Source organism: Coffea arabica, chromosome 4e, assembly GCF_036785885.1.
Source record: "Coffea arabica cultivar ET-39 chromosome 4e, Coffea Arabica ET-39 HiFi, whole genome shotgun sequence".
Lineage (NCBI taxonomy): Eukaryota > Viridiplantae > Streptophyta > Magnoliopsida > Gentianales > Rubiaceae > Coffea > Coffea arabica.
Window position 1 is genome coordinate 14426207 of NC_092317.1, and position 18624 is coordinate 14444830.

Below are 18624 nucleotides of genomic sequence, written 5' to 3' on the forward strand. Positions count from 1 at the left end.
GCCAGCAACCGCTGCAAAAGATGGTTGCCATTTCCTCCCCACATTTTGTAATATTCCCCTTCATGGCTCAAGGCCACACTATCCCCCTCCTCTACCTTGCTCGCCTTCTCTGGCAGCGCAATGTCGCTGTCACGGTGTTCACCACCCCAGCTAACTCTCCATCAATCCGTGCTACTCTCCATGACACTGCCATCTCAATTATTGAACTACCTTTCCCAGCACATGTTGATGGCATCCCTCCAGGGGTTGAAAATACTGATAAACTTCCATCCATGTTACTATTTGTTCAATTTGCAAATGCCACGAAACTCATGCAGCCACATTTTGAGAAGGCACTTGAAGATCTCAAACCCGTTGGCTGCATAATATCTGATGGATTTCTAGGATGGACTCAAGATTCTGGCGCAAAGCTAGGATTTCCAAGAATTGGTTTCTATGGAATGAGCAGCTTTGCTACTACCATGTATGCGATTATTGGCCAAGAAAGGCCACATGCACTTACTATGTCACCTGATGAGCCCTTTTCCATCCCAAATTTCCCTAAACTAACCTTGACAAGAAATGATTTCAATCCACCATTCAATGAAATTGAACCAAAAGGTCCGATGGTTGAGTTCATTACAGAGCAAAGTATTGCAATGGCAAAAAGTTACGGCATGATTCTCAACAGCTTCTACAAGCTTGAAGCAGCCTATACTGACTTCTGGAACAAATGCCTTGGACCCAAAGCCTGGTGTGTTGGTCCTCTAGCGGAAGCCAAGCCGCCAGTATTATTAGCTGAAGAATCTGCAAAGCCAAAGTGGAGGCACTGGCTTGACAAAAAATTGCACAATGGAAAGTCAGTTTTGTACGTGGCATTTGGAACTCAGGCTGAAGTATCCCAAGAGCAACTGCTTGAAATTGCAAATGGTCTAGAACAATCTAAGGTGAATTTCTTGTGGGTCATAAAATCAAAACGGCTGGAGATCTTGCAAGGGTTTGAAGAAAGGGTGAAGGATAGAGGGATCATAGTGAAAGAATGGGTAGATCAGATGGAGACACTTAGGCACGAGAGTGTAAAAGGGTTCTTGAGCCATTGTGGATGGAACTCAGTTACTGAAAGCATGTCAGCTGGCGTGCCCATCTTGGCGATGCCATTCATGGCTGAGCAACATCTGAATGCAAGACTTGTATCGGAGGAGGTTGGTGTAGGCCTGAGAATTATGCCATGCAATGGATCAGTGAGGGGCTTTGTCAAGTCATCGGAAGTGGAGAAGAGAGTGAAAGAACTGATGCAAGGAACAAAAGGGGAGGCCGCAAGGAAAAAGATGGAAGAGGTTGGAGAAGCTGCTTGTGATGCAATGAGAGAAGGTGGTTCCTCATGGGAAACTCTAGATCAACTCATCCATGATATAAGTAACTACACAAGATTAACTCCTCTTAATCATGGATTGGTAAGTGAACTTGGGACAGTTTCAGTTAGTTAATAATTTGTTTATGTGTGATGAATTGGTATACGGTATAGTTGTACGTACAGCAATACCATATGGGGCTACTACAGTTTTATGTAAATCAACTTTCGTAACAGGACAACAACATTATGTTAGTGTATACCAAATCTCATGAAAAATACACATCACCTATATGCATCCACAGCAACCCCGAAGTCTTAACCGCAGTGTCCCTGGTTTGTAATAAGTTGTCAAGCAACCGAAATTGTTCTCCTATCGTTTGGAATCAACTTTGTTTTTCTTTTATGTATATTGTATTTATTTGGGATCCAAAGGTTAGACCTAGGTTGATTTTAAAGTTGTGAAATCTGATTAATAATTTGGAAGGGCTATGCAATAGCGACCTCAGAACCTTGCATCCAAATCAACCTTGAGATCCTTGGCTTGATTATTCGACTTGTACAGTAAATAAAATCATCCAAAGTGTCAAGAAGCAAACTTTCATAAAAAAGCCCGTGCAAAATCCTAGAAGACATATCTAGTCTACAGATGTCTGAAGCCAACATATGCGTGTCTTCTAGAGAGTTATTTTACAAGCACAACATCAAAGAAGAAAATTTATTATGCTAATGCTACAACTGAAGACAAAGGGTTTAAAATACATTCATGCAATAGGGTGTACAGAAATTATCTAAAGGTCTATGCGTTCACTACTTCTATTGATCTTATAAAACTACTTACCAATCGTATCCATCTAGTGTTTGCCCGTGTACACTCAACTCGCAGGACAAACTAAGAGTCTACTGCTGTTCTTCTTGCATATTTGTCAACATCCAAGAAGAGATTTCCAACCAAATAGGAGAGACAACAGATACAAAGTCCAAAAGCCTTTTGTGTTTCGCTCATACTTCATAACGAGGCCTTTTCTTAAAGATCTAAAGAAGCTCTAAACCTTCTTATAAGGGTTAAAAGGAAAGGGATCAAGGGAACGGGGAAAAGCTTAAGAGTAGAATCATGGATAGACCACGACGTGATCCTAATCATTTCAAACGCCCACCAGAATGTGTTTGGATTGCAAATTTATTTCAAATAATATTTCGCTTGCATCATAAACACATTTTTCAATCCACCTTCTTATATTCCCCACTACTTTTTATCTCTCATACATCAAATCACAAAAAATGCTACAGTAATTATTCCAAATAATATTTCAAATAATACTCTATCCAAACATATTTCAAGCAATCTGAAATACTTCATTATCGCAACGCGCAAAATTTTAATGTGGCGAAGGTTGGGTCTTTCATACTTGAAAATGCTACTGCTTTAGAAATAGTTGTTTGATTTTTTCTTTTTTTTGACAAATTTGTCTCATTAACCCCGCAACGGGACAATTTTGATATGCTCCCTGATAAGCTTGCACATCACAATGGATGGCGTGTTAAAAAAGATGATCAGATTCATAAAGATACATCAAACGTTTGAAGGGATTTAGAGTACTCTCTTGTCTTCTTCACTGCTAAGTCATGCAAATGAGAGCTGTTTGCAGTCAAACTAGCTCGAATAGGGTCCAGAAATGGAACTTAGGACTTCATGCACTTCGTAGCCACATGACAATATGTATTCAAATTCTGAAGTTGGTAACAAAATTCAATTAGCAGAACATTTTTGTTTCAAAACAGATAAGAAAACTGAAAGGCCAACAGTTGATGGTTCACTCTGTCTAACTAAAACTATTTTTGCAAACCTTCAAAACTTTGAAAGATACAAAATGGAATAAAGTGACGAGACAAATCAGTCTTTCAATTTCCCTAGAACCATATAAGCAGGAGGAAACATGACTTGACTTTGTTTCACTTTCAAATAAGATCCTTCGCATCCAAACAATAGCTAAAGAAAATTGAAGAGCCACCTTAAATGTCATATCTCAAAACGAAAGGGAGGAAAAATATTTTCATCCTTCACAAAATGACATGCATCCATGATGAGACCACACCTAGTTAAAACTAGTCTACAAATAATATTTGAGAAAGTACATCACATGATTCTCGAATAAATTCGTCTAGAGATGGCTAATCTAAGCAGTTTTACGTACATACATATTTATCATATAAAGGCTGCATTAAAATGCTCTAGTAATATATCATAAACCCAGGAACCTAGAAGTCCAAATGTTTAAGATCTCTCCAGTCCAAGAAGAAAGCTTTTAACCATATTCCAGGGACATTACCTTCCAAAACCCCAAAGAAAATGGCCTTGTCATTGCAGTGATTGGTGTAAAAGCAACTACAGTGTCCAGAAAATTGAACATTAGCTTGTTTTGCCGGCTTAAAACGCCAAGAGATGCATTCATACTCCTGAAAATAAAATAAAAACGTGCCCATTGGCTGTTTATGAGAAAACTACAAACCAAACAACCAAGCTGAAAGTTGAACATCAAACTGTCTTTTCTGCAGTCAGTTCTACGGAGCTCGCACACTCCCACAATTAACAAGGTACCCATTTCTGTAGAAGAGAAAACCATAGAGGTAGAGCTCTTGCCATTCTTTGGTTTATGTTGTATTATTCGTCAGCATATAGATAATCATCCAACAAAGGAGGTGCTTCCCGAAAGCATTCTACAAAGTGTCCATCTTTTATCTTTTCCTTTTTTTTATCTTTTTTTGGGTGGTTCTGACCAAAGTATTGCCATATGCGTCAGAAAAACCTTAGTTGCAAGTTTTCCTTTAAGAGAAAAAATAATTAAAACTCCAGATCATGAACTTGGCGCATTAAGATTCATCAAATCTCCATTACTCTTTAAGCAAGGGTACAAGGCACAGTGTCAGAAATAGTAACAATCATCTCTACACTTAGCTTAGTTCTTCTCATTGTTGCTCTCCAGCTCCCTCCTAAGCTGCAGCGAGAAGTCATCATTTACATCATCATCATCCCAATCATCTTCCCACTGCTGGGTTACTTCTTTGCCTTCCTCTTTGTCCTCCCACTCTGCCATTTCACAATAAAGTGAAGAAACGATTAAAATACAAGTGCAGACAACGTCTAATGAACCTATGCAAGATCAGAATCTTCGTTATCATCACCAAAACACACATATTTAATAGTAACAAAGAATTCCAAATAATACTGCTAAATCACTAACCAGCAAAACTGCAAGAAAGTGGAAATTACATGTGAAACTTTAGTAGCATGAGGAATTGAATGAGAATCTCAATTGAGTGAAACTTATCATACGTGTCAAGATTTACCTCATTGCGTGCATTTTACATCAAAACATCAAAAATAAAAGCAAGCAGCTACAGAATAACAAGAGAGCCAAACAGAACAAATAAGAAGTTCAAACAGCCGTTAAAACAACCTAAAGTAACAATGGTTACTCTACATACCCTAAGAGCAAAATACATTTCAGAACTTTCTTGGCCAAACAAATATAGCCCTAAAGATAAACAACAATTAAGCTCCAACGTGGGGGCAGTTTGATAAGGGTCCACCTGTCTCAGACTCAATAATTATGCACTTGACAGAAAGAACCCCCCCCCCAACAAAAAAAAAGCCCCTTCTTATCCAGAATATCCAGGTAACCAGAGAAACAATTGGCATCTTTCCTCCTCTGGATCCACTTCCTTTCTTTTCCCCCTTTGGTGCTCACAAAGAAACACACACTCCAACTCAACACACTGAACTAAACCCACACTGGTTGACCTGTTGATATAAAGAAAGAGGGAGGGGTGTCAAATGGTCAGGGAGGCTTCGAAGTAATGGAAGCCTAGCCATTGTAAAAGGCAAGGGCAGAAAGTCCTGCAACAGTGGTTCATAGAGGAAGGAAAAGGTAGGAAAAGAGGGGCTGGCAGATAGAGGGATCGATTTATAACCAAGGATTCCAGAGGCACTGTAACAATGGATAATTTAGGGCATCCTATGATATGGCCACATTAAGTAAATTTATGAAGGTTTTCAATTCAATTGTTGGCGAGGCCTCAACTTCCAGAGTTCTTTAGCCATCCTCTAGGTCCTTTGCAATTATCATTCTAAAAATTTACAAAAAAAGACTACAGATATGAGAAAGAAGAAAAATAGATGGGTATAGAAGACCGAATTGAACTGAAGGGGGAAAAGCTATGCTATGAAACCTTGGCAGAGAATGCATTGAATTCAATTACACCTCATCAATTGGACCTTCGTTTTTGTGGTAAACACATCTTCCCTCTACAAGCCCTTGCTTTTCCCCTTTCAGTGCTTTAAATTATTTTTAAAAATAAAGGACACACACACACAACATAACCACAGACCCTCCCGCTCACAAGCAGCATCATGAACATCAATAACAAAGTTCAATATGCCCACAAAACAAACACACTCAAACACAACAAGAAAATACATACATGCAGACCCACACAATACCTGTTTCGAATGGTCAGGGAGGCAAGGGAAGTGATGAAAATCTAGCCACTTTGGAAGGCAGGGGCTGAGTCCTGCACTGGTGGTTTGCATAGTAATGAAAAGGGGGGAAGATGTATCAATTTGTATTTAGCCGAGGGTTCCAGAAGCACCAAAACAAAGAATAATTTGGGGCATCCTACGATTCGGCCGAATAAGTGAATTTACGAAGGTTTTGCATTAAATTGTTAGAGAGGCCTCAATTTCCAGAGTTCTTCACCCCTCTGCTGGGACCTTCACCATTATTATTGCTACAATTAATAAAAAAGGATTATATAGATGTGGGAAAAAAAGAGAGGATAGATCTGCATAAAGGACCGAATTGGAGTAGATCCTAGTCGGCGATCTGGGATTCCAGAGCTAAGCTATACAAAGGCAAACTTGGCCAAGAATGCATTGAATTAAATTACATCTCGTCCATAGGAACTTCACTTGTAGTCGAACAGCAATGTAAGTTAGATTTAAGAATGTAATAAAATAAACAAAAAAGGAAAAAGAGAGTGCTCAGTGAATACGAACCAATAGAAAGAGGTTCACATTTTGAGAGTATATCTCACAAAATCACTCAGATTTCCTATGCTATCTTCATTGCAACTCCCTACTCCAAATTATCCAGGTAAAGGGAAAAAACATTTGACATCTTCCCTCCGCCACATCCCGTTCCTTTCGTTTACCCCTTCAATGCTCACACAGGAACACGTTAAAACAGACATGCCTACAGACCTCCCTCTCACAAGAAGAACCAAAAACACTAATAACAGAGTTAGAAATGTCACAACACAACACAAACGCACCAAAACACACACAAAATGTATACATGCAGAGGCTACACATGTTCACCTGTTCATAAAAGAAATGGGGTATCAAATGTTTCGGGAGGCTTGGGAAATTATGAAGGTCTAACCAACTTGAAAGGCAGGTGGCTGAATACTGCAGTGGTGGTTAGCAGAGGAAGGAAAAGGCATAAGAAAGGGGCCTGCAGCTAGAATCAGAGGACGAAAGGGGCTGGCACCCAGAAGGATCAATAGACAAGGATTCCAGAAGTACCAAAACAAAGGATAATTGGTACATCCCACAATTCGGCCCAATAAGCAAAATTACAAAGGTTTTACATTCAATTGTTAGAGGGGCCTCAATTACCAGAGTTTTTTACTTTTTTACCCCTCCACTGGGACCTTTGCTATTACTATTCCTAGAATTGACAAAAAAAGGGAAAGATTATATAGACATGAGAAAGAAGAAAAATAGATCAGCATAAAAGGCCAAATATGAGTGAATCCAAGACGGCGATCTGGGATTCCAGAGCTATGCTATACGAAGGTAAATTGGCTGAGAATGCTTGAAATTGAATGACATCTTAGCCATAACACCTTTGCTTTTGTAGTTGGTGATTTGCAGGTCAAAATGCAAGATTTGAGAAATTGTAATAAAATAAACAAAAAGGGAAAAGAAGAGTCCTGAGTAAAAATACGAACCAACAGAAAGGTCCATGTTTTGCAAGAACATCCAACAAAATCACTTAATTTCTTATGCAATACTTTATCATGACTCACTACTCCAGACAACCCAGATAAAGGGAAAAACATCTGGCATCCTCCCTCCTCCGCATTCCCTTCCTTTCTTTTCCCCTTCAGTGCTCACAAAGAAACATGCTACAAATAACATATCTACAGACCCTCCCTCACCAGAAGCACCATGAACACTATTACTAGACCTGGAATAAGTCTAAAACACACACACACACACACACTGAAACATGCGTACATGCAGACCCAGACACGTTAAGCTGCTCATAAAAAGAAACAGAGGAAGGGGTGTCAAATGTTTGGGAGGCTTTGGCTAGTCATGAATGCCTAGCCATTTTGAAGGCCAAGGGCTAAAAGTCCTGAAGTGGTCATTCGCACAAGCAAAAGGGAGGAAGAAAGGGACCGGCAGGGATCAAGATCAACATATATATAGCTGAGGGTTCCAGAAGCACCAAAATAGAGAATCATTTGGAGCATCCTACGATTCAGCCAATAAGTAAATTTGCGAAGGTTTTGAATCAACTCGTTAGAGAGGCCTCAATTTGCAGAGTTCTTTACCCCTCCGCTGGGACCTTCACAATTATTATTCCAAGGGTTGACAATATACATATACATATAGATGTAGGAATCGAAAAGATAGATCTGCATAAACGACCGAATCAGAATGAATCCAAGTCGCAGATCTGGGGTTCCAGAGCTATGCTATCCGAAGGCAAACTTGGCCAAGAATGCATTGAATTGAATTACATCTCGTCCATAGGACCTTCAGTTTTGTAGTTGGTGAATCATGAGTGAAAATGTAAGATTTTAGAATTTGTAATGGTATTCAAAAAGAAAGAGGGAAAAAGAGAGTGCTCAGTGAATACGAACCAATAGAAAGAGGTTCACATTTTGCAAGAACATCTTGCTAAATCACTTGATTTCCTATTCTATCTTCATTGCAACTCTTTCCCCAGAATATCCAGGTGAAGAAAAATTCTTTGATACATGTAAAATACTAATTAACAATAACAGTCTCACACAAGAAAAAAAAAACATAGAATCACCAAGAATCAATTTACATCTTACAGGCATCAAAATCTCGAAACAAACTGCATTCGGTAATTAATATATACAACACAATAACCTAACCTATCTATGACATCACTTTGCAGTGCCATATATTCATCTACTGTGCAGACAACACGTATTCATATAGCAAAAACCAATCAAACAGGCGGAAATAAAAATGTTCAAAGTATTTACTTTGACTAAAAAAAACCGAAGATTACGCTGAAATCAGAACAACAAGAAACTGGACAGTGATTAGAGGTAAAAAGTCAAGCAAGGGAGTTGACATACCCTGATCAATTTCAAACTCCTCAAATTCATCGTCGTCTTCAAAAAGATCAATCTTCGCGTCCTCGGTAGCTGCCTTTGGTTGCTCAGTAGTTGCCATTGTCAGTCACTCAAAGCAAAACTACACATCAAATTTTTCATAAATATAAGAAATGTACAGATCGTGGGTAAATAACCTATGTTGCCATCAAAGCCCTAGTTCAGAAAATAAATAAACAAATCGAAAAAATCAAACCAAATAATCAACTAATCAGCTAACTAGTTAATATATCAGTCAACACAACCAACAGACATCGAGACTGCAAGCAAAAATCGAGCAAATGAAACGAACGTATGACTTCCATCACCGCGAAGAGGAATTTGGAGAAATATAAAATCAGAGCATCCTTAAAATATGTAAAAATATGGAAATACGAAGAAAAATGAATCGAATAAAAGACAGATGTAATTACCTTACCAGCGTATACTTGGTTCTTCGATCCTAAAACCAAAAAAGATCGGATAAAGAAGAACCAGAGATTAGCACAGCAAATCCAATCGAAGTAAGGTAGTCGAGAACGGGGTGTTTTGAATGAAGCGGAAGGGGGGCTAGGGTTTTGAGAGGAGCGTACCTGAAAAATCTGGAGGAATCTTGTAGATGGGGAAAGGAATTAGGTCATAAGCAAGTTTATATACTCTTTTTGCAAAATCCAAAAATGTTTTTTTTCTCACTCTCCTCCTCCCTAAAGGTTATTCTAGATTGAATAATTTTTTGTTGGCCCTAAAAAGGAGCAAAAGTTTTCAATTAAGCTCCTAAAAGTGAAAATGTTGTAATTTGGCTCTTATGATACATTAAAATTGACCCTAACTTTATTGACAATACCGTTATTGATTGTAAATCAACAATCATGCTCCCAATGAGTTGAGAAGCTGAATATTTTTTAATGAAGAAGCTGAATAATCACTCATTAGGACTTTTAACAATATCTTGCATGATCAAAAAAGGAAATATAAGCTTGTATAAGTTGAAAATTTTTTAGAACATTTTCGTTGGAGGTAAAATTGAAACATTTCTAGTTTTTGGGGCTTTATTAATATTTTATTAATTACTTTGCCTGATAAATATGATGTAACTTATTTGTTATATAGCGGATTTGACTTCTCTTCAATGGATACTCTCTTCATTTTTCACAGTGTACATATCTTCATTTATTAATAAGAGTTAGGATTAGTCGAACTTAAAATGATTATGTCTCTTCCTAATAATGAAAACATGTTATGCATCTAGATGTACACTGTAAAATATGGAAAGAGAATCCACGCGAGAGGTGCCAATTCCGTGGTAAAAGTTGATTATACTAAGTGATCTACAAATTTGTGAAGTAAATTACTACTCACAATGTAGGGAAAATTTTAATGTAGCTTGAATTTTGGTACCCTTTTTATCAACCCTACTACCCTAAACTTTGTTAGATTTATACATCTTCCCACTTAGCCGTTGCATCTATTTCATTTTCCGTTTCTAAGGGAATGCTTGATTCAAGTTTAGGAATTGGAATTGTAATTGGAATCATGACCAAAATTTGAGTATGGGTTCTGATCAAGGATATCATTATAATAACTAGTGTTTGGTATATACTTATAAGCTTTTGGAATCAATTTTTTTTCGTTTTCTTGTCTTTATTTTTTTTTCTTCTTTCCCATTTCCTGCTTCCTTCTTCCTAGCCTTTAAATACTCATGCTTCACCAAATTCTCTTGAACCACCACCAATCAACTTTACAATTTGTGGAGCATGGGAGAGCGATTGACAAGAGATAAGAGAAAAACTTACATAAAAAGAAAAAAAAAAGAGAGGAGAGAAAACCAGATGGAGAGGAGCGATTGTCGTGGAGGATTGTAGGAGAGAGGAAGAGAGTGAAAAGAGAAGAAAAGGGAAAATGAGAGAGAGATTGACAAGAAAGGAGAGAGAACCAGATGGGAGGGGGGCTGCTGCCATGGAGGATTGGAGGAGAGAATGAAGAGAAAAGAAAGAGAGAAAATGATGGTGATGGGAGGCTGCCGTGAAAGATGGGATGAGAACGAAAAAATGAAAGAGAAAACATGATGGTAAGGTGTTGCCATGAAAGTTGTGCCAACGTCATATAATGATGAAGACAATATGTTTTCTTTTCTTTTTTGAAGTTTTCGAGTCAAATTGAGTTAAATTTGGGAATCCTCCAAAACCCTCCAATTTATACGGGATTGAGAACTACCAAATTTTAATGATTTATTCCAAGATTTTGAATCCAATACATGTAACCCAAACAACAAGAATTGGTATTATTTCAGTTCTTGATTCCAATCCTCTTTTACCAAACGGCACCTAAGTTTACTTAACACTAGTTTCCAGCAAAAGTTCATTGTGTTAGGGTAGTTAGGCCTTGTTCTCTAATGATTTTCAAGACTTGATTCTAGATTTTAATTTTGGAAAAGCTATTCTATTGCGTTCTTAACTGTTTTTCATATGTTGATTAGTTACTATCAAGTATCAATCAAGCCATTTAGTCAAATGCAAAGACCAGTATAGCAACAAAAATACCAAATGGTTTTAATGATCTTTTTTATGGCTGGCTAATCGATCGATACCAATGGGGTTTAAAAATCAATGTTTGATTGTCTTTGAAACTATGTTCTTGGATGCACATTCATGATTGGAATTCAGTACTTAGGATGTAGAGTGAAGACTTTAAGGTCTTTAATCTGCTAATTTTAATGATGATAAATAAGTCATGAGATTGTTTTAGAACGTAAGAGTGAAGACGACGTTAAGGTCTTTATTCTTAATTTTGATGATTAACAAACAAATTATGAGATTGTCTAAAATGTCAAATCAGAACGTGATAGATGAAAGATTTGTCTAACAGATCTAGAAACAGGAAAATGGCGCACCAAAGAAACGAAAAGGATTGAATGTGAAGCTTCATTCTTGCTAGCAAAAATGCTTAAAATTGAAGTTAGTAGAAAGCGCAGGTAAAGTGACAAAACGTTCACAAGTTTACTGAATCTTAGAAAAGGTGATTTTTATGGATTATATATGTAGCAGAAAAGCACCTTAAATTTGGCGAACTAATTTTCAATTAATTGTACCCAATTTATACATCTTTATTCTTCCAAAATTGGTCTTCATTTAAGTCTTAACAAGTATCAGGAGCTGTAGTTTGTATATTCATACCGTTGAGGGTGCTACTGAGCTTTTATTTGCAAGTATAGGCTTTGAAGATTGCTGCTATCATTGATAATAATCAACCTTGCATTCTAATGAAGACTATGGAAAATTTTCTGAAAGGAGATTACAAAGTATGCTCTATATATATATGTATGTATATCACAAGCAAATAAAGAATGATTAATTACAAAGTCTCAGCTCTTGAAAATTCGAGCTATTACAGGAAAATCAAACCGTGTGAAGAAAAAAATTGGAAAGCCATCTAGTTCACTAAGGATATATACAAATGTGTTGAATTCAAGAAAGTTTATCATGCTTTACCGAACATGAACAAACTGTCCAGGCAGAACTTGTCTGATCGAACCAGAAGAGCTTGTTTCGCCGAATTTATGCAGGATTTTGATAAGGGATCGAGCTTTCTTGCCTGCAAGACTTGTTCCTTCAGTCACAAGTGAATAAAGAGCAGGCATGAGTGATTGATCTTTTGCTAAAACTGAGATAACATCTGCTCCACAATTTAGGCACAGAGAGTGCAGAATTGAAAGACAGTACTCCTTTCCTGCTCGAGATGTTGTTGAATGCAATAGCCCCAAAACTGTAGGTAAGGCTGAAGATTCAAGAATCTTGGATGAGCCATTAACACTGTCGGCCAATGTTGCGAGGACTGCTAATGCATCTGTTGTAAGCTCTACTTTTTCTGAAATAGCTAAAAGATTGACCAGTGCTGGAATTGTCCCTGCTGCAATCACCCTCTGATGATTTCTGTGGGACAAAAGCAGCCCGAAAATCGCAACTACGGCATTCTTTTTCCCACAAGTAGCACCATCTTTGATGAGCTCTACCAAAGCTGGAATTGCATCAGGTGTTTCTCCAATCAGTTTACGATATTCATGAACTGAGGCTAGGTAGAAAAGTGTTGCAGCTGCCGTTTGTCGAGCTTCCATTTTGAGTCCGTTTCTGAGCACTCTGAGAATCAATTTCAAGCCCCAATTCTCCATGATTTCTTTCGTACCACTGGAATGCTTTGACAGCTTCAATAAAGCAGACATTGCATTCTCTTGCATAGATGGATTCTTAGAGTTAAGTAGTCCTAAAAGTGGGGGAACAGTTCCAGCTTCAATCATGCAAGACCTGTTGAAAATGTTTGATTTTGCCAGCAAACGAATCTCGTAGGCAGCCTTGTTCTTTTGATCAACAGTCCCAAAACATAGCCGGCAAGCAAGGAAATGAGCAAGGAATCTAATGGCTTCTGCGGCAGCAGCACTTCCTGGTACAATCGTCCTCGATACATCGCGATTTTTCTTCCTTGATTTAGCCAAAGAAATCCCATTATCAGCACAAAACTGCTGGATAAGTTTCAGCAAAGCCGAATTTGGCACCAATTCTGTGCTTGTCAGCTTCTCCCCCGTTTTGGGACAAATGAGATGCCCTGATCCCAACCATTTCTGTATCGAAATTCGATCATACGTCTGCCCAGTTGACACAGTTACTGGATCAGTCATCAGCTCCAATGATATGGGACACCTGAAGTCCTCAGGATTCAAACAAGTCAGAGTTTCCAAGCTATGTCTCCCATCATCTGATTGATCCGAATTTCCATAATCATAATCCTCATACAAAACTCCCCTGGAATAACACAGCAGCCCAACTAAACTGCTCAATAACGGCAACTCTCTCACATTTCCATCATTTAATTCCAATCTGATCTCTTCCTCTAAAAATTTAATCTCCTTTTGACAATCATTCCAACTTCTGATATCAAGAAAATCAAGAACTTTCTTGATAACACACCTCTCAGGCTCAAATCGGTTCTCAAATTGATTCGATATCACAATAACCCTCTTCAGTTCTTCCTCATCCTCAATACCAATCTCCACTTTTGCCTTCTGTGATTGCTTTGCTACTAATTCCACGAGCTCCTTAACTTCGCGTGACAAATCAATAGATTTCAGTGGAAGTACATCAAGAGCAGTAGCCATTGCTCTTACCAAAACCCGAAATTGAGTCGTGATAAAATGCGATTTCGTCAGTATCCACAATCTAGCTCCTTCTCTCGTGCAATCCTCCAACAAAAACTCAATTTTCTGAAACGTAAGATGAAGTTCAGAAAAGCAGAGGACAAAGGAGCTGGACAAGCTAGGAACATGTTCTCGAATTTCCTCGAAAAACATCAAAAGAATCCCAATTTGGCGAATCACTTCGCGGGCATTTTTCCTTTGGCTTGGGATATATTTGGATCGGAAACTACATATCCTACCAGAAAGATTTATTAGCGACTCCAGAAGTATCCCTGGAGATATCCCTTCACATGGATGGACAGCCGGAAATGTCAGAATCCGGCGATCACTCCGATCAAACCGTTGAATCATTGGAAATTTACAAACAAAGTTAACAAATTTGTTTGTATGATCAATGAATTTTGTGTTGTTTGTTGTGTTAGTTGAAATTTTAAGTATGGTCTGTTTTAGGAAGGTAAATATAAGATTTTTGTGGGAAGTTTCTGTTGGTGTATCCATATTGAGAAGGATTTGAATGATTTGATTTTTAATCGACACGTGGCATTAGAATGTGTGGTCTTTTGACTTTTTAAATTTCTGCGTGGACTTTTGGTGGGACCGTAGTGAGGTGACCTTGGCAGTGAGGTGTACCATACACGTGGAATGGATACGTGTGCACTAGGGATTGGTGGATAGTGACTTAATATAAAGGCTATATTACAGAATATAAAAATTTTATGTGAATAACATTTTCATTTTTTTCCGATAAATAATAGCATTCCTATATTTGGCCACTAAATAAAACAAAAAAATTCCTATTTGTAACAGTGATAATCTACATTAATGCGTGCAAATAGACACGTGTAACTAGTACTAGTATATTGCGCAGCAAGCAAATCTACACGAGCTCATTTGAGATGAAAATGAGTAAAAAGTATTTTTATGTAAAGATATGGTAGGTTTATGTGCATGTATATAATGATTTTATAAAGTGACAATCACGTTTGACTTACATAAAGTTATTTCCAAGAAATCTTACATATAAAACGCGTCTATACTTTACACAATCACTTGTCACACATATGAAGTCATTTTAAAGAAATTTGATGTTGTAGAAACCATTTATTTAACAAATCATTTCATACCTTCTAATCTCTCTAACTTTTACTTTCTAAGCTTCTTACTTCATAATACCGTGAGGGGTGATATTTAGGTGTATTAACACGTAATTGATCAATCGATTTACTTTTTACACACGTCTTTCTAAAAATCAGAGTATATATGGAATAAAAAATTAAAGAAAATAAGATATTTTATCAAAATTTACTATAGAGGTCTCTTACAGAAATTCTTACAGATGATCCATCATAAGTCATTTATAGAATTTCTTATAAATCGTCCACCAATGAAGTTCTCACATCAATATCAAAATTCGAACATACGATTTTTTACGAGAAAATGACCCGTTGGTGCAAATTAAATTTAACTTGTGTTGCTATTGAATTGAACGTGGCTGATTACAGTGGATTTTACACGTAGGAAGTAGGCGTGTTACACGGTTTACATTGTGTCATTTGTGCAGCTAACCTGGAGAGTACTGATAGGAGGAGGGCAGTTTTTTCCTTCTTTTTTTTAATATTTGATGTTTGGATAAATGATTGGACTGAGTGAAGGTTCCTTGAGGTCAATCTCATGTGGGTCCAAGATTTGGCCGACACTGGGGGCACGTGGATGTATCAGGACACCGTGACTTGCAGCGTCAGGCGGGGGGAAAGTCCGCTTAAATTCATGAAGCAGTGCAGCCGACAAGGAATAGATTATGGATGTTCCAAGGCAAAAAGCTATGGCCTTTGCTTCATGCAACGGAGGAGAAAAGTCATTTTCGCACCATGATCTTCCGGCAGAAGGTATATCCCATCCCGGATCCCGTTGGGATACTACGCTATTGTTGGAACAAATTGTATGGTGCAACTGACGGTGTAAATATATTTAACTTGAATTTAAACGAAGGAGATCGATTGCAAGGCATTTTGATACGTTACTATTAGCCGTTGGCTCACACTTGGACAAATTCGATTTCTAAAAATTCAATAATTTAAATTGTACCACACCATCTCACCAAATGATGTAGTTATTTGTCACCAAATGGTATAGTTATTCTGTGTACATTTGTTGGGGTAGTTATTTGTTGTATTCTTCACGTTGTTGGTTTGGTGTCTCATTTTGTTGTGCAATTAATGGATGGTGCAATTGAACCTGGGAATTGCAGAAGTTTGGAATTTGATAAGGAGCTCTACTATCTAGTTGTGATTGTAGAATGCAATTAATAGTGGGATATTTATTTGATCTGAAATTAAATGGATAGGATTGACTTTGAGACACAATTTTCAGTGTATATTAAAATTTGTTATGTTTTTACATGATTTTATTCTAGTATCTACCTTTAGTGTTTCAGTTTGTACATATTGTTTAGTGCACACACTATACGTGCATATATATATATTTTGTCAATACAGGGTGTATCCCAATTTTGTCGGATTAATCACCCTGTACCTGAAGTACCCCGCCCCTAAGAGCACACGGCGTTAAGAGAGGTTTGAACCCTGGACCTTGGAATTTGGAATTTGATAAGGAGCTCTACTATCTAGTTGTGATTGCAGAATGCAATTAATAGTGGGATATTTATTTGATCTGAAATTAAATGGATAGGATTGACTTTCAGACACAATTTTCAGTATATATTAAAATTTGTTATGTTTTTACATGATTTTATTCTAGTATGTACCTTTAGTGTTTCAGTTTGTACATATTGTTTAGTGCACACACTATACGTGCATATATATATATATATATATATATATATATATATATTTTGTCAATATAGGATGTATCCCAATTTTGCCGGACTAATCACCCTGTACCTGAAGTACCCCGCCCCTAAAAGCACCCAGGCGTTAAGAGAGGTTTAAACCCTGGACCTTGGAATTTGGAATTTGATAAGGAGCTCTACTATCTAGTTGTGATTGCATAATGCAATTAATAGTGGGATATTTATTTGATCTGAAATTAAATGGAGAGGATTGACTTTCAGACACAATTTTCAGTATATATTAAAATTTGTTATGTTTTTACATGATTTTATTCTAGTACCGGACTAATCACCCTGTACCTGAAATACCCCGCCCCTAAGAGCACCCAGGCGTTAAGAGAGGTTTGAACCTGGACCTTGGAATTTGGAATTTGATAAGGAGCTCTACTATCTAGTTGTGATTGCAGAATGCAATTAATAGTGGGATATTTATTTGATCTGAAATTAAATGGAGAGGATTGACTTTCAGACACAATTTTCAGTATATATTAAAATTTGTTATGTTTTTACATGATTTTATTCTAGTATATACCTTTAGTGTTTCAGTTTGTACATATTGTTTAGTGCACACACTATACGTGCATATATATATATATATATATATATATATTGTCAATACAGGGTGTATCCCAATTTTGCCTGACTAATCACCCTGTACCTGAAGTACCCCGCCCCTAAGAGCACCCAGGCGTTAAGAGAGGTTTGAACCCTGGACCTTGGAATTTGGAATTTGATAAGGAGCTCTACTATCTAGTTGTGATTGCAGAATGCAATTAATAGTGGGATCTTTATTTGATCTGAAATTAAATGGATAGGATTGACTTTCAGACACAATTTTCAGTATATATTAAAATTTGTTATGTTTTTACATGATTTTATTCTAGTATCTACCTTTAGTGTTTCAGTTTGTACATATTGTTTAGTGCACACACTATACGTGCATATATATATATATATATATATATATATATATATATATATATATACATGCAATTTTTTTGAGTGCAAGATTGTGAGTTAAATTACAATGATAACAATTTTAAATTTCTTAATGTGAAATTTATTTTCATTTATTTCATTCTAGCTCTAGAAAATCCCATGTTGCAATTTTTAGTTTCTAGGACACTAACAACTAGTTAGGGAGATGAGATTTGAGTAGAAAAGTAAAGAAAAGGAAGAGAAATCCATATCTTTCTCATGTTTGGGACTTCTAGATAGTGTTTGTTTGCCAGTAAAAGAGTAGGAAAGTGAAGGAAAATAACTTTTCTGCAAGTTTTGAATGTTCGTTTTTTAGGAAACTTATGGAACCCACCACATAAAATTTTTGTGTAACCACTTATTGTGCTATAGAATTTTTCCTACAGAAATCAATAGGAAATGTGAGTTGCGGAAAAGTTTCAACTAGTTAGATTTTTTACAACTCCTTTCTTTCTAAACTATTTTTTCCATTCTTAACTTCAAAATAAATTAGAAAAACTTAGAATTCACAATTCAAAAAATTGGCTTGTGGTTAGATATTTTATTCTTAATTTAACAATTAATGGATTAGTAGTTTGTTGGATTTACATGACATTAGTATTTTTTTTCTTTTACATTTTATGCTTCTTTTTATGTTTATATATTTTGTGAACTCTTAACCTAGAAGGGATTCTAAAGTCCCATTTGATAATCAAATTCAATCCCTAAATTTAATGAATTCAGACGTTATAACAAAAAATAGAATGCTTAATTAATTAAGTAGTTCGGAATTGTTTAACCAAAACTTATTCAAAACAATAAGTGATAGGCTCTCCCACCTCAATAATTGATGAAGTGTATATATGAATGTAATCATTTCAATTT

The 18624-nt window shown here is 36.8% G+C and overlaps 3 protein-coding genes and 3 non-coding genes across 8 annotated transcripts; 1 reads left to right on the forward strand and 5 right to left on the reverse strand.

Moving 5' to 3' along the window:
- On the forward strand, nt 1–1466 carry LOC113740832 (UDP-glycosyltransferase 90A1-like). The gene has a single exon (XM_027268351.2). It carries the CDS (start codon nt 21–23, stop codon nt 1464–1466), a length of 1446 nt encoding a protein of 481 aa, XP_027124152.1. The 5' UTR covers nt 1–20.
- Nucleotides 1467–4193: 2727 nt separating this feature from the next.
- LOC113742994 (protein DELETION OF SUV3 SUPPRESSOR 1(I)-like) lies at nt 4194–9464 on the reverse strand. Of its 3 annotated transcripts, none has more exons than XM_027271045.2 (4): nt 9343–9464; nt 9184–9212; nt 8735–8852; nt 4194–4418 (listed from the first exon to the last, which is right to left on the reverse strand). In XM_027271045.2, the coding sequence occupies exons 3-4, from the start codon at nt 8829–8831 to the stop codon at nt 4288–4290; spliced, it is 228 nt and encodes a 75-aa protein (XP_027126846.1). In that variant the 5' UTR covers nt 8832–8852; nt 9184–9212; nt 9343–9464; the 3' UTR covers nt 4194–4287. The 3 variants fall into 3 exon arrangements, with proteins under 3 accessions (XP_027126846.1, XP_027126847.1, XP_071903806.1); XM_027271046.2 differs by having other exon boundaries at nt 9189–9212; nt 9343–9432; XM_072047705.1 differs by lacking the exon at nt 9343–9464 and having other exon boundaries at nt 9189–9336.
- On the reverse strand, nt 5952–6109 carry LOC113743091 (small nucleolar RNA snoR145). Its single transcript, XR_003460978.1, has one exon. It is a non-coding gene; the product is annotated as a small nucleolar RNA snoR145 (small nucleolar RNA).
- LOC113743093 (small nucleolar RNA snoR145) lies at nt 6886–7050 on the reverse strand. The gene has a single exon (XR_003460980.1). It is a non-coding gene; the product is annotated as a small nucleolar RNA snoR145 (small nucleolar RNA).
- Nucleotides 7817–7973, reverse strand: LOC113743092 (small nucleolar RNA snoR145). The gene has a single exon (XR_003460979.1). It is a non-coding gene; the product is annotated as a small nucleolar RNA snoR145 (small nucleolar RNA).
- A 2576-nt stretch (nt 9465–12040) lies between the features above and the next one.
- LOC113742083 (U-box domain-containing protein 19-like) lies at nt 12041–14425 on the reverse strand. Its single transcript, XM_027269786.2, has one exon. The coding sequence runs from the start codon at nt 14283–14285 to the stop codon at nt 12234–12236; it is 2052 nt and encodes a 683-aa protein (XP_027125587.1). The 5' UTR covers nt 14286–14425; the 3' UTR covers nt 12041–12233.
- Between the last annotated feature and the right edge of the window lie 4199 nt (nt 14426–18624).

Coding starts and splice junctions, on each gene's coding strand:
- LOC113742994 (XM_027271045.2), bottom strand. CDS start 8,831: ATGGCAACTACTGAGCAACCAAAGGCAGCTACCGAGGACGCGAAGATT. Junction 4,419..8,734: donor GGAGTTTGAAATTGATCAGG/GTATGTCAACTC, acceptor GTGAAATGGCAG/AGTGGGAGGACAAAGAGGAA.
- LOC113740832 (XM_027268351.2), top strand. CDS start 21: ATGGTTGCCATTTCCTCCCCACATTTTGTAATATTCCCCTTCATGGCT.
- LOC113742083 (XM_027269786.2), bottom strand. CDS start 14,285: ATGATTCAACGGTTTGATCGGAGTGATCGCCGGATTCTGACATTTCCG.